Source organism: Scophthalmus maximus, chromosome 16, assembly GCF_022379125.1.
Source record: "Scophthalmus maximus strain ysfricsl-2021 chromosome 16, ASM2237912v1, whole genome shotgun sequence".
Taxonomy (NCBI): Eukaryota; Metazoa; Chordata; class Actinopteri; order Pleuronectiformes; family Scophthalmidae; genus Scophthalmus; species Scophthalmus maximus.
This window is the reverse complement of record NC_061530.1, coordinates 18,772,907-18,786,594: the sequence shown is the minus strand read 5'-3', so window position 1 is coordinate 18,786,594 and position 13,688 is coordinate 18,772,907. Positions and strand designations below refer to the sequence as shown.

At 48.9% G+C, this 13,688-nt stretch overlaps 1 protein-coding gene and 1 long non-coding RNA gene across 3 annotated transcripts in view; one reads left to right on the top strand and one right to left on the bottom strand.

The window, feature by feature from the left end:
• etv4 (ETS variant transcription factor 4) overlaps positions 1 to 13,126 on the bottom strand; it is a 28,723-nt gene extending 15,597 nt beyond the window's left edge. Inside the window, exons 1-4 of the mRNA XM_035612370.2 lie at positions 12,894 to 13,126; positions 12,155 to 12,245; positions 11,913 to 11,960; positions 6,874 to 6,927 (exon numbers count right to left, since the gene is read on the bottom strand). Of these exons, the coding sequence (XP_035468263.2) occupies positions 6,874 to 6,927; positions 11,913 to 11,960; positions 12,155 to 12,245; positions 12,894 to 12,950 (250 nt within the window). The 5' untranslated portion in view covers positions 12,951 to 13,126. The remainder of the gene's footprint in view (positions 1 to 6,873; positions 6,928 to 11,912; positions 11,961 to 12,154; positions 12,246 to 12,893) is intronic.
• Positions 7,349 to 11,884, top strand: LOC118287346. 2 transcript variants are annotated; one of them, XR_004785636.2, is made up of 3 exons: positions 7,349 to 7,478; positions 10,093 to 10,196; positions 11,643 to 11,884. It is a non-coding gene; the product is annotated as an uncharacterized LOC118287346 (long non-coding RNA). The 2 variants fall into 2 exon arrangements; XR_004785635.2 differs by lacking the exon at positions 7,349 to 7,478 and adding an exon at positions 9,152 to 9,257.
• Positions 13,127 to 13,688: the final 562 nt, after the last annotated feature.

Here is a 13,688-nt window from a genome sequence, read left to right as displayed (position 1 = left end):
TTTGATAGGGACGTAGAATCTTTGTGGATTTTTGTTCCAGAACTCTCACCAGTTTCCTTTTTATGTGTTTCCATGAACCGCAGCCTGGCCTGGTCCGTTTTTAAAGGTTCTCCAGGGGCTTTGCGCGTCGCGGTGAATCCTCCGAGGTTACCGCCACAAAGTCTTTCTCTCGACCGTCGACAAGGAAACATGTCCGCCTACATCCTGCAGAGCATTCTTGACTCTTAAGAGGTTTTTGTCTTCATGCTTATTATTTTACGCTCATCCGCAAGACTTGCGCTCCTCGGTCAGCCATTTTAAACGTTTCCTGTGTTTGCGGACTCTACCCAACTGTTGACCCTGGCCAACCAACCTTTGGCCTCTCTCCCATTTGGTTTTGCTTTCACTTGCGATACCATCTCTTCACTCCTCACACTGAAAGACGACTCCACCACGATTTAAATGACAACCCCCAAATCAACTCTTAGCCCCGAGTGAGCTGTTTTGTGCATGAACTTAAAAGTAGTGTCCAATTACTGGTAATCCCCAGAATTGTAAGGGCTACAACTCCCTGCATAGTAATTTAAATGACGGTGTACTCAGATAAAATCTGAGGAATAGAAAGTAATTGTAAGGTTAAGGAACATAATCCAGGTACAAATGAGAGTTTACAGTATATCAATTCAACATAGACACGAGAAAAGGAAACACCCAGATATAGTAATCGACTTATATAAACATATATTTCCACAGTCTTAAGCGTGAAGGGATCAATACGTTCATCGGTAAATGGTCATGACATCTCACGTTTTCCCCATTGTCCACTTCGCTTTCAATTGTGCCGCGTTGGCTTTTTATAAATGGCCACTGACCAGTCGTAAATCTCGCTGCCCCTTTGCTGCTCAGCGGACCTGACACAATACATCCCTGTCCCGGGACGAGTGCAGGCGAGAGGGACGTCCCGTCACAGGCGAGGGATGGCTGTAATTAATCTGGCACAATATTGACTCCTCACTCTCCGATCCCTCAGCCGCCCCCTCCCCCAATATAGCTGTCCTCTCTTAATGTTTAATGTAGTGATCGATCCCTCCCCCCACACTGTTACTGAGATGATATAATGAGCTGCCGCTGCCCACCAGGGTGTCCTGGATGTGCGGAGAGGGGGATGTGCAGCGTTACTCTCCGTGGGTTTTCCAGCAGGAGCAATCCGCTCCATCGGAGGGAGATAAGGCACAGAGAGGCCGGGACACCTTGCTGGAAATTATCAGCGCACATGCCACTTCCACGGCTCTTCCTGATCTTCTCGCAGCCCCCCACCCCCCACCCCTTCCACCCTCCCCCCGCTTCTCGATTGGGATCTTGACCGTAATGCTTCATGGCACTTTTGACCCACTCTTACCCCCTTCTCCTTCCCCTATCTGCCTCCATGTTGATTTATCTTCACTTTATCTTTATCAACTCATCTATCAACCCTCTCCATCTCCTCCTCCTCCTCCCCTGGATCAGCGAGGATCGATTCGGCCATATGCCGGCTCTCGGCTCGCTCCACACACCTACTGGCCCGTGTCAGCAGGTTACCACGGGTTCAGCCCGGCAGCTGCCTCTTCCACTCGTGTGTGTTTTCTGCGTCCATGTACAGTGCGTGCTGAAATGTCACGCGTACCAAAGTGGAACAAAAGAGGGAGACCCGGGCTAAGACCGAGAACACATCTTAAAAGCGGATTTTGTCACAACTTGTTCCGACTCGAGTCAGAGTTCCACCAAAGTAATCCTGGAATACGGAACATATTGACATACACAACTGCAACAACGCAAGAAACACAAGGGACTCGACAGGAAAGGAACTAGTTTGTGTAACGTCTCCTTCAACCGTGACCGAAAGGGCCGAGCGAGAAGCAACATGTGATTAATCATGCAAACATGAATAACGGCTAAGACTTTGCCCAAAGGCCTTCAATTGTGTTGCACTCGGCCATGCATGTGTAGAGTGGCAGAAGTGTAAAGTAAAGAATGAGAGAAGTTCAAATCCTGCCTGTAGATCCTTTAGATACAGTTCAGCCAAATTATCCCCATCACTCCATTTGGAGGTGAAAACCCGGGGGTTTGTTTTTTAATTGTCTAACCACTTGTGTTTCTCACCCTGTCTGACTTCTCTCTACAGTCACTGCATTTCCACTTCCACTGGGTGAGTACGATCTCATTATCACTGATCATCGGAATTGTGGCGAAAAATTTCGGACCAAGACCCTAAAGTTGAACGGAGTTCTCCTTCAACAGGCAAAACAGTCTGGACTCCAGCTGACACAAGCCCAGTGTCTGCTCACTAGTCATCGCTTCAACTTCAAACTACGGTTATATTTATGGCCGCGCCCCGTCTTTTTTCTTTTTTCACAGCATCTGTTCCCCTCTTTGGTCTCCGCTCGCTTTTTCGGAAAAGAGAAAAACATCCCAGCTGCGGAAACGCACGACTGTCGTCCTCCCGGAGCGCACACACACACACACAAACACACACACACACACACACACACACACACACACACACACATATATATTTGTGTGTGTGTTCATATGAGCATCGAAGGGATGCACCGGCACACACAAACTCTCTATTCCTCGAACTACATGCACACACACACACACTCACACACACACACACACACACACACACACCTCCCCTAGCTCTCCCTGTAATAAAACACACACTGCCGTCCATTCACAAAGCTATGCTGCTGCTGACACCCGAGGCTGCGCTGCCTGGCTCAAATCCCTGCCCCCCCCCCCCCCCCGGCTTCGACAGGGCTGTTCTGAATCAACACGGAGGAGTTCAAGCTTTTACTTCCCCACTGGAAGCTGTTAAACACCTATTACGCCGCACGCTTGGCCCTTTTTTTTTTTAGAAAAAAATCATTTTTTTACATCGGATTCGATCGACTGAAGAACGTGTGGTTGGACTACACACTAAAGACAGGAAGTGCAAACAGAGATAACCAGATAACATTTTTTTAAAAAACAGGAGTTGCATAACCCTTACAAAACAAACAAAAGTTCTTGGGGGGGAAAATAAAAGTTGTTTGTCACATGAAGGTTGGCAGAAAACCTCTCATAGGTGTTGTTGGAGGTGGAATAATGGCCCCCCGCAGTCCTGAATGAATGTCCACTCCTCTCAACTCAATGTGCTGCCTCAGCCAGTCTTTCACAAACCAGCCCATTCATGAAAAGTGCAGGGCTGAAGTTTGCGCGCGTGTGCGCGTGTGTGTGTGCGCGTGTGTGTGTGTGTGTGTGTGTGTGTGTGTGTGTGGATGAGAGGCTGTCAAACGGAATCATCTGTCCAAGGACGAGAAATCAACCATTTCAAACTCGGAAGCAAAACAAAACAGAAACACTGCGACAGAACACAAACCGGCTCATTGAGGAAAAAGCCTTCGCCTCCCCGGAGCGGAGCTGTGTCGGCGCATATCTGGCAGGCACCTGGATGTTTTTTTGCGCGCTTTGTTGCATAGCAGCTGTATTTTGGAAAGTGGAGAACACAGAGGTGCATGTTTCTCTTTTGGGCAGGGAGGGAGGGAGGGGACGGAGGGAGGGAGGGGCTCCATTCACCCGTCGCCCCATGCTCCTACATGGGGCCTGATTGGGCCAGTTCTGATCCAGAAAAACATCCCCAAACAAGAGGAGGGCTGTGGATTCATGACAAAGCAGAACACACGGAGCCAGAGAGACACGCTGACGGGAGCCTCGCCTTCCCTCCCCTCTCGCCTGTTCCTCTCCATCTATCTTTCTGCCTTTTCTTTTATAGTCTATCAACGGAAAATTAATTGGAAAGTAATTTTCCCCGATGGCCGAAACGATCTACTTCCAGCTTTTTTTCTTTTCTCTTTGAGGATTTGTTTTGTCACATGTGAACAGTAATAAGAACATCTTTTGGTTCATGCTACACTATAAAAAACAAGATTCATGAAGATCAAACCAAAATCACAAAGAGGAGGCAGATTTTTTCGTACAGTTGCAGTTGAGTTCGTATCTTTCCTTCTCTCCTCTTCTTCCTGTACTCTCCAAACGCCCTGTATTTTAAATCTTGCCTTCTCTCCTTCGCTAAAGTCGCTCGGTGAAAAGCACTGTCACAGCGTTCTATAGCCACAACTTCCTATATAATTACTGCGAGGCTCAGAACTAAACAATCGTCCCACACAGGCCCCGAAATCGCTGGATTAGTTCACATCTTGGAGCATTCAGTGTGTGTGTGTGTGTGTGTGTGTGTGTGTGTGTGTGTGTGTGTGTGTGTGTGTGTGTGTGTGTGTGTGTGTGTGTGTGTGTGTGTGTGTGTGTGTGTGTGTGTGTGTGTGTGTGTGTGTGTGTGTGTGTGTGTGTGTGTGTGTGGAGAGAGAAACATAGAAAGAAAAGGGAAAGGGGGGGAGGGGGTGTCCAGATTTTCAAATTCGACTAAGTTTGTACAGACACAGGAAGGGAGGGAGGGGTTTGGAGTATCCACTTGGACGGGAGGGGGTGTCAGAGAGGGGGGGTCTGTAGTACTGTAAGGGTTTTTTATGAATGAAGACTGAGACTGAGGACTGGAGAGAGCAGCCGAGGACTGGGGGGAGGTGGGGGTGGCGGCGCGCGCACACACTTCCTCTTACGCACGCAGGGAAGAGAATTTATGAATGGGTCACATCTCTGGAGCTGCTCCGAGTGTAAACAACATACTGGGACAAAGAAGAGCGAGCTCTGGACGGCCGCGGCCTCCCACGCAAGAAAAAGAAGTGAAGTGCTGCGACGTGTTCAAAAACCGTCTTCATTAAGTTTATGTGCATCATAAGTTGGACTGACACCTCCATATGTGCGTGTGTGTGTGTGTGTGTGTGTGTCCCGCAGGCGGTAAACAGACAAAAGGAATCTGTCCGACAGGCCCAGCGTCAGGCGAGGACAACCCCCCCCCCACCCCGAAGGTGCTGTCAGCACCGAGAGGCAAACATTAATCCTCCTCTGCTCTTGATGAGCACGAGATAAAAATCACATCCTCCGCTTAAAAAACTTCCACGAAAAAAAAAGGGGCCAATCACATTAGTTCAATGGAGGAGAAAGAGAAAAAGAAAAAAAGAAATATGGCGTGTGCTGTTATCACCAGTGGCTCAATTACCTTTACACACACACACGCACACGCACACACACACACACACGCAGGCAGGTCAGCAAGTACATAGGAGCTGTGAGTTTGCGTAACCTTCCCTCGGTGGCAGCCTGCAGACAGAGCGGGCTTGTTAGCTGCGGACCAGGAGGAGAACGGAGCAGATGAGATAGACTTTCCAGATGTGCAGGTATTGCACAATCCCTCCTCTCTTTTTTCCTCTAATCTAGCATTCCAGCCCCCCCCCCCCCGTGTTTTTCTTCTTCACGTCTTCCTCTTCCCTCTCTCCGTCTCCGTCAACGCCGTCCGCGCCCATGCAGGTAACAGCCTGACTCAGTAAACAACAATGTTTTAATTTAAACCAGGGCGACGTGTTTCTCTCAGTGCGAGCCTCAATTATACCACGGTCACCTGGGATTAGGGCTTCGCTTTATGCTCTTTCTCTTTATGTGCTCGAGTTTCCAAAGCAGGTGAGTCACCTGCACTCCAGACGGCCTCTCAGGCCACTTTGTGAGGAGATAAAGTCGGTTTTGTGCTCTTCATAGAGCCGCACAATGAATATATTTATAGTCCGCCTGTCAACTTCAGTTTTCCATCAATCACGGCTGAATAGAGATGCTCCTACGAGCCGCCGTGGCTACTGAGTGTGACCAGCGGGGACACTGTCAACGCCCGAGTGTCTCTAGCGCGTATAAGTGAGCTGCCCGTCAAACTGAAGCCCCCCCCCCCCCACCGTGACCCTGCAAATCATACCCAGGTCAACCCCTTAGCAGAGCCCTGACAGCTGATTGGCCGCCGGGCCAGGAGGTTAAGTAGACATGACCCCCGTGCGCCCCGGGGTTCATCTCCACTTCCTCCGCCGCATTGTTGGCCAACAGACGGGGGGGGACAATGATGCACAGGGCATATGTCACGGAGGAGGCTGACCAGTCGTGACTCGGCGCTGGTTAACACCGCGCGATGGTTACACGCGAGGGCCGCGCTGGGAGGAAGCGACCTTTTGACTGGGGCCGAGAGCTGTCAAAGGTTGTTTTGTTTTTTTTACTTTTGGGACGAGATTATTCTGGAGGTTCGTCTTCGAGTGACCCTGTCAGAGTCACTGCTAAAGACACACAAAGCCCCGCAGAGCGCTGAACGGGACGGGGAAGAAGGAGAAAAAACTGTTTGTGGAGCGTCACGTTCTCCCAGCCCAGATCCTGAATCACCATTGTTGAGGGACGCACAACAACAAAAAAAAGGGGGGGGGGGCGGGGGGGACTTCATTCAAATAGCCGCTCAGTTGTGCGGCCCAGGAATTTGCTTTTCCTTTTTGCACCTTCCGACGCGCACAAAGGGCCAACTTTGTACCTGGGCCCTTTTCTTTTTTTTTACCGGTTTCCTGGGCCGGGACCCATTCAGCTTTTCAAAGGCATGCAAATGGCATCGACACACACACACACACACACACACACACACACACACACACACACACACACACACAGGCACACACAGGCGCGTAACGCCGGCAAAACAAATTCACGTCATGACCGGCTCATTGGGGGCCTTCTGCTTCTGCACACGGCTCCGACTGCCAACGAGATGACTGCAACATCGGCGAGCAGCAGTCTGCATGTGACCAACTGACCAAAATCTGAAACATGGGTAAAGACTGTCCACACGCGCAGCTCTCCCGTGTGGCACGTGCACAACATACAATAAGATCTGATCTATGCACTATACTGCATACACAAGACACCACGTTGACAGAACTCATTGAATATGAAAGTAGTACTCACAGTTCTCAGAGTGGAAATCAGGAACAAATTGCTCGTCGCTGTCGGGAACCTGAGCTGAAAATGAGAAGAACAAAAAGAAAATAATAATCGGCAACTGTATCGTTTTTTAACATTATTCCTATATTTGAGACAAAGCCTGACCTTTTCTGTGCCTCTCATTTCTTTAACTCTTTTGCCACCTCCTTGAAATCTCTCGTCAGAGCCCTTGTTGGGCTTCGTCCAGGCGACCTTCACTTCCCTTCACTTCATTTTTCGATGCCAGCGCTCGAGATCAATACACGAGGAACGTCGAGGCTCGTTTCTCACTCGCGTGAACCTGGTTTTGTGAAGCTCCAACATGTCTTGGTATAGTCTAGACCTTTGTCTTTCCAGATTTCACGCGTCAAACTCACTAATAAGGAGCAAAACGGTCGAGCTTTGAACCACTGGACGTTTGTGTGTTTCCCCCTGTAGAAAAAATACCAACAGCCTAAACTGGCCGTTCTGGCTGAACAAGTGAGGGAATCTGTCGAGCGCCGGTTGACGAACTTGCGACACCGTCGAGAGAACGTCGGGGGTCAAGGAGTCCGGATTTCACCTGCTGGCGTGGGCGAGGCAGGAGAGAGGTGAGGTCGAGCGAAGCTTGCGGAGGTTGAGGTAAAAGCATTCCCTGGAAAACGGCTTCCATCAGCGCGTTTCTCTATAGTTGAAATCACGGAGCGATGATTTGAAGTAAGTAAGAAGTTGAAACCGGGGGCTGCACGGTGGTGTAGTGGTGAGCACCGTCGCCTCACAGCAGGAAGGTTCTGTGAGGTCCCGGTTCAAACCAACCAGGGCCTTTCCGTGTGGAGTTTGCGTGTTCTCCCCGTGTATGCGTGGGTTCTCTCCGGGTTCTCCGGCTTCATCCCACTGTCCAGAGACATGCAGAATGGGGTGAGGTTCATTGGAGACTCTAAATTGACCGTCCAATGTCTGCTGGGATTGGCTCCAGCCCCCCCGCGACCCTTAAATGGATAAAGCGGTAGACGATGGAAGAAGTTGAAACTGGTCAGCCTCTGTCATATGGAGCACAGGGCGATGAGGCTTAAATACACTGTGTGTGTGTGTGTGTGTGTGTGTGTGTGTGTGTGTGTGTGTGTGTGTGTGTGTGTGTGTGTGTGTGTGTGTGTGTGTGTGTGTGTGTGTGTGTGTGTGTGTGTGTGTGTGTGTGTGTGTGTGTGTGTGTGTGTGTGTGTGTGTGTGTGTGCGCGTGCGCGCGCCGTATCTTGATTTGATCTATAATTACTTGCAGCGCTGCACAATTTCCATGACCCTCATTACAACACACTCTCTCATGATTAAACTCATGTAGGATCCGAGCGTCGGTCACGTCAGCAGATCAGTTCAGATCACAGCTCGTTCACGATCGTCCCCTTTGAAGCTTTTTTGCACTTTTCTTGGGGTCGCCACAAAGAGGTTCCTGCGAAGCCCCCAAATCCCTCGCCGGGCCAACTGCCCACCAGGGGGGTCGAGAAGGTCAGATTCCCCATTTACTTTTTTGCTATAGCCCCTGATTTAATGACCTAAACGTTAGAGCGGGAAACCCGGGGGCAGGGCAACCCCTTTCTGGCACTTCTCCAGCTCCGCAGGTTTCTGGGGTTTTTAAAGAAGTGTTTTCCATCGCCCCGACAGTCACACGTGCGTCATGGAGCGAGCTCAACTGCAAGAGGGAAAAGTCGATGGCTATCATTAAAAATATCATGGAGCCAATCGGGCGGCCTAGTGGGCTACAAGAAAACAAAAATGGCAACACGTCCTGTGTGCCACTTGAGCAACGGTCGCTCACGAATATGAACTAAACAAGCCCATTTTAAAAAAGCTTCCTTTTTTTAAGAGTATCTATTTAAAGTGACTTCACACGAAAACCTGAATCTCAAGCCAACACTCGACCTCACCGGCCTCTCCTCTCCTCTTTCACTTTCATGATTTCCAGACAATGATGCGCAGAAGACAGAAACCAAAACTCTGGGGGGGGAGAAAAAGGGCAACAGAAGCCGAGGACAAAAAGAGGAAACGAGAAATTCAAATCCACTTTCTTGTCGTCACACTCCTCCTTCCTGTGCGGAGGAAACCGGACGAGAGGCGTTTCTTTGCGGAGCATTTTCAGATGAAATCACATCGATCTCCCTTACATAACGCCCGGCATCCTGTGGTTTACTATAGCATAATGATATTAACCCCCTTTTAACTTTTCAGTCCTTTAGCCCCGAGGGGGGGAGGAGGAGAAATCAAACCGCTGCATGAGACGGAGCAGGGGGCCGACAATCAATCACTTCCACTAGTTTCAACATGTCCGACAGGGAACACGCTGGACCTCACGGCGGAGCAACGTGGACGGCGACCGTCCCAGTTCAGCCCAACCCGCGGTGTGTGTGTGTGTGTGTGTGTGTGTGTGTGTGTGTGTGTGTGTGTGTGTGTGTGTGTGTGTGTGTGTGTGTGTGTGTGTGTGTGTGTGTGTGTGTGTGTGTGTGTGTGTGTGTGTGTGTGTGTGTGTGTGTGTGTGTGTGTGTGTGTGTGTGTTGCTTGCATGTGCATCTGATTTGTTTCCAGGAACACCTCGTCAGGGGCTTTGAGATGCAAGTCAGCACAAGAAGGAAGTGTGTGTTTATACGAGCACAGACGCATGTTCCTCCCCGACGCTTCCAGGCACCTTGAATGACTTTTTTTCTTCTTCTTCTTCTTCTTCTTCTTCTTCTTCTCTCCCTCTCCCTCAGTGGGAGATCCTGGGAGGGGGCCAAGCCGCCCCAGTCATATAAACCTTAAAGGCCAAAATGAGACAAGATGTGACAAGCTCCTGAACTCTTGGCATTCGGAAGAACTTCACGCTCTCGCTTCCGCTCTCCTTTGGCTGGACAAAAAAAAGAAGAGAAAAAAAAAAGTGCCTGCAGCTAACCAGGTTTTTACAATCTCGGTGAATCCCTCACAACTGCAATCAGTCATGATAGGGTCTTTAATTAATGCAGGCAGGAAAAAAAGGAGCGGTTCTTGAGCCGGGGAAGCTGAGAAACAAGCCGGCACTTAGGGTTAAAGAGCACTTTGATGAAGTTACACTTCCATCTTTCTGTCCTGCTTTTTTTTTGTTTGTTGTTGTTGTTGTTGTTTTTCAAGCCATGTTCACGGTGAGTCGACAATAAGCTGCCACCCGACATGACATGTTTCCTTTGAGACTGAACTGAAGTATTGCTTCTTTATTTCCCCCAGGATTTGATTCCTGGTGCCACCGGTACACAATGGACGTGAGTGGAGAGTCGTTTGCGGAGCTCAAAAAGACAAAATTCAACAGCAATCTCTTCCCGAAAAAAAGTGTGAGTAATCCAGAGAACACATGCCGTCATCAGTTTTTGTAGATCGGAATGAAAACTGATCACAGTCATTTCTATCAGCACCCAGTTTAATTCCATTCACCTCCACTGTTGTAGGCTGATATTTCTTGGGCGGATAAAACCAAAACTATCCAAAATTGATCAAATTCCACAATAGGGTTGAGCGACAAAAACCTTGTTTTTGCACGAACTCACCCTTTAAGCCATTCACACATGGCTAAACCGTGTGAATACGAATAGGCCTCCGACTTTGAAGCGACTCCCATTGTCGCCGTTTTATTGGCTCTTGTTTTTTCTGTTGTTGTCTTCGTTGAGACGCCGGTGTGAAGTGAACTCGCCGCTTCTTCCGACGCCTCATTGAGAAGAGGTGAGAAAGCCGACATGCATACAGTATTTGTTTTGTCATAAAACAGTAGCTGACCAGGGAGCGGGATGTATTCAAATGTCTGTCTGGCCTCAGGACAACTGTCTCACTTCCCCCCCCCCCGATTTAAAAAAGGCGACATTTTTCATTCTGAGAAATATTGGGAAATTCCACCGTTGCCGTAACAACAGAGCACCACCCAGACACTTGATATGCACTTCATCGGCAAAGTAACTGTCGTGAATTTAACCTTCCCTCCAAACGTTTCCATTTTAAATTCCCAAAATCCGTCTACTTCCTCTCCCCTTAGTTGGACGATCTAAAATCTCGGGAATATGAAAATGTTTTTTTTCAATTTCAGAAAATAAAAGCTCAGGATGTGTGATGTCGCATGTTGGGACCACAGCTGGAACCAAAACTAGTCGTGGCAGCTTGTACAATAAGTACAGACAAGAGGATGTGAATGAAGCTCACACAATAAGAAGCAAAGCACATTTTGAGAGGAGGGGGACTTTTAAAATTGGGATTAATACAGTTTTGTGTGAGTCATCGTTAGAACGCACAAGAAGAAACTTCCCTATAAAACCTCCAACATCAAAGCAACCGACACAAACAAAACTCACACCTCCCTGGTGCCATTCTCCCTTTTACTGCCCCCCCGTCCCCCCGTCCCCCCGTCCCCGTCCTGCCACAGCCTCGCTCCAGGTCAGCAGCAGGAAAAACCTCAGGCATCGTGACTCACGACTTGTGCTGTGCGTGTGTCCCTCCTCCTCTCCCTCCTCTCCACATACAGTGTAATTACTCCATTAGGGCTCAAGTCATCACTGCACTTATCAAGTCTACGGGCTGACAGTTGCCTCGGAACCCGGGCACCTCATTCCATCGCTATGTGCCTTTTGAGTGACACAGGCCCTGTTTTGTTTGCATTGGCTGCAGGGGGGCTGGCGAGCTCGCCACATTGCCAACATGGCCAAAATAGGACACGCTCAAAGCTAATAACGTCCCGTCTGCCTTCTCTCTCTCTCTCTCTCTCTCTCTCTCTCTCTCCTTTTCTTTTCTCTCAGCGTTGTGTGGTTCACGAGCATCAGAAAGTTTTCCCCGATGATGATGAAGTTTTCATCCGGATTGATGAAAGTGCACTTTGTTGCAACACCGTTTTGGACTGACAGAAAAAAATAAAACCTGGAGGCAATCTCCTCTTCTGTCTGTCTTTCTTTTTTTTGCCAGTATCCAGACGGATACATCATCAACCTCTGGCGACTTGTCACCACAAAGAAAAGGCACAGATCGAGAAAGAGAAAGAAAAAGAAAATCTGCCTGCAGGCTCGTCTCACCTTCTGTGAGCCATGTCTCTTGGAGTTGGCTTAAATCCTGGAAGAGGTCTGAACAGAGAGACAGAGAAGAAGAAGGAGAAATGATCAATACACTGCAGGATGACACAGTTACTTCCTATGTGTGTCTTATAATATTTAAAAAAAAACTGGGCTGTTGCCTTGCAGGTTCATTATAAATCACGGTGACACTTTAGAGAACTTCCACTCTTCTCTCTCTCTCTCTCTCTCTCTCTGTACTTTACCTTCGGATTCCTGAGGGGGCAATTCTGTGTCCATGTATTTCCTCTTCGCTGCCATCAACAGTCTATTCAGGGGCCCATTTCCCTGCGACTTCTGCAAAAAAGCCACAGATGTGAAGTGAGAAGAGACACAACAGGAGTGCAGGGGGGCATTTTCCAACACGTTGGAAACAGAGGATGCCATGATGTGCAAACTAAAGCAATGCAGGGATTAAGCAATGGGACAAAATAATGAAATCATTTGTGAGGGGTTACAAATGTGGGAGTCTCATTGCTGCAGCTTGTGGGTGAACATCAGTTGCTGCCGCTCCAGACAACGACACGTTTTTCTCTGTTGCATGAGCCACAATCACGTTGGGAAGAAAAAACAAAAGTGCTGCTTCTGCCTGCGTCTGGAGTCACGCAGCGGCCGCTTGGCACAAACTCTCCGCCGCGGAATCTCCGCGCAACGAGCGCAGCCGCCGACGAACATGACTTCCCAAAGAATACAAAAACACGATGGGGCTTTCTCTCTGCTTCACTTTTGGGGGGAAATATAATATATTGTTTTGGGGGTTTTTTTTCCGTCGCGCGCGCACAGCTGCTGGAGGAAAAACTCGTGCAGACGCGAGGCGGAGAGAGATGAAGCCCGGTGGCCGAGTCGTTACGCACGACGCGCAAAAAAAAAACCCCAACACAACAACAACAACAAAGCATTTGCAAGTTGAAGAAACAGAAGCACTTTCGTTCCACACATACGTACATTTGCTAACGTGTAAGGCACTTGCTGGTCCAAATATCCGTCCATCTTATAATCCATCCGTTAACCGTTTGTGGTCATTTGGGCAGCGGCGCGGCGGAGTGGCGGAGCGGAGGGATCCACGCAGCACTTCGCATGCAGCAGGGGGAAGAGGAGGGAGCGCTCGCTTTGTGAATGGAGCTGCGTGGAGGCTGCATGCATAATGAGCTCCATTCACAAAAAAAAAAAAAATGCAGAGGGGAAGTGATGGCGAGTGATTACGCAGCGGGCTGCTGCCCTCTCCACAAACCTCTTTGTGTGTGTGTGTGTGTGTGTGTGTGTGTGAGTATGACACACACACACACACACACACTGCTCGTCAATATGATTTTCCTGGTAAAGATACAGTTATTTTGCAACTCCGTGCTTCTGCTTTTATTCTTTCCCCCCCCGCGAGTCTCGTTTGCAGCTTTTTAGTACTTTTTGCTTTTTACGCGCGGCGGATCATTACGCGCGCGCGCGTTACTTGTTTTTAAAAGATTATTATGAAGAATTTTTCTTGTTCTTCCCTCGGGCTTCGTGCCACGTTTAACCCAGATCCACCAGACTCCACTCTGTGTGCAGAGGAAGCAGCTCGGCGCTGGGACCGTGAAGGAGGAAACAGATGTTTGCGCTTTTGCTTTTTCGTTTTTTTCTTCTTAAAACCAAACACTTCCTCAACATATAACATATAATAGTAAAGTTAAGAGTGAATTTGAATGAGGTTATATGAGGGAGAGGTGACTTTTAGAGCTGTCATTTTTTTGTGGGGGGGGGTTA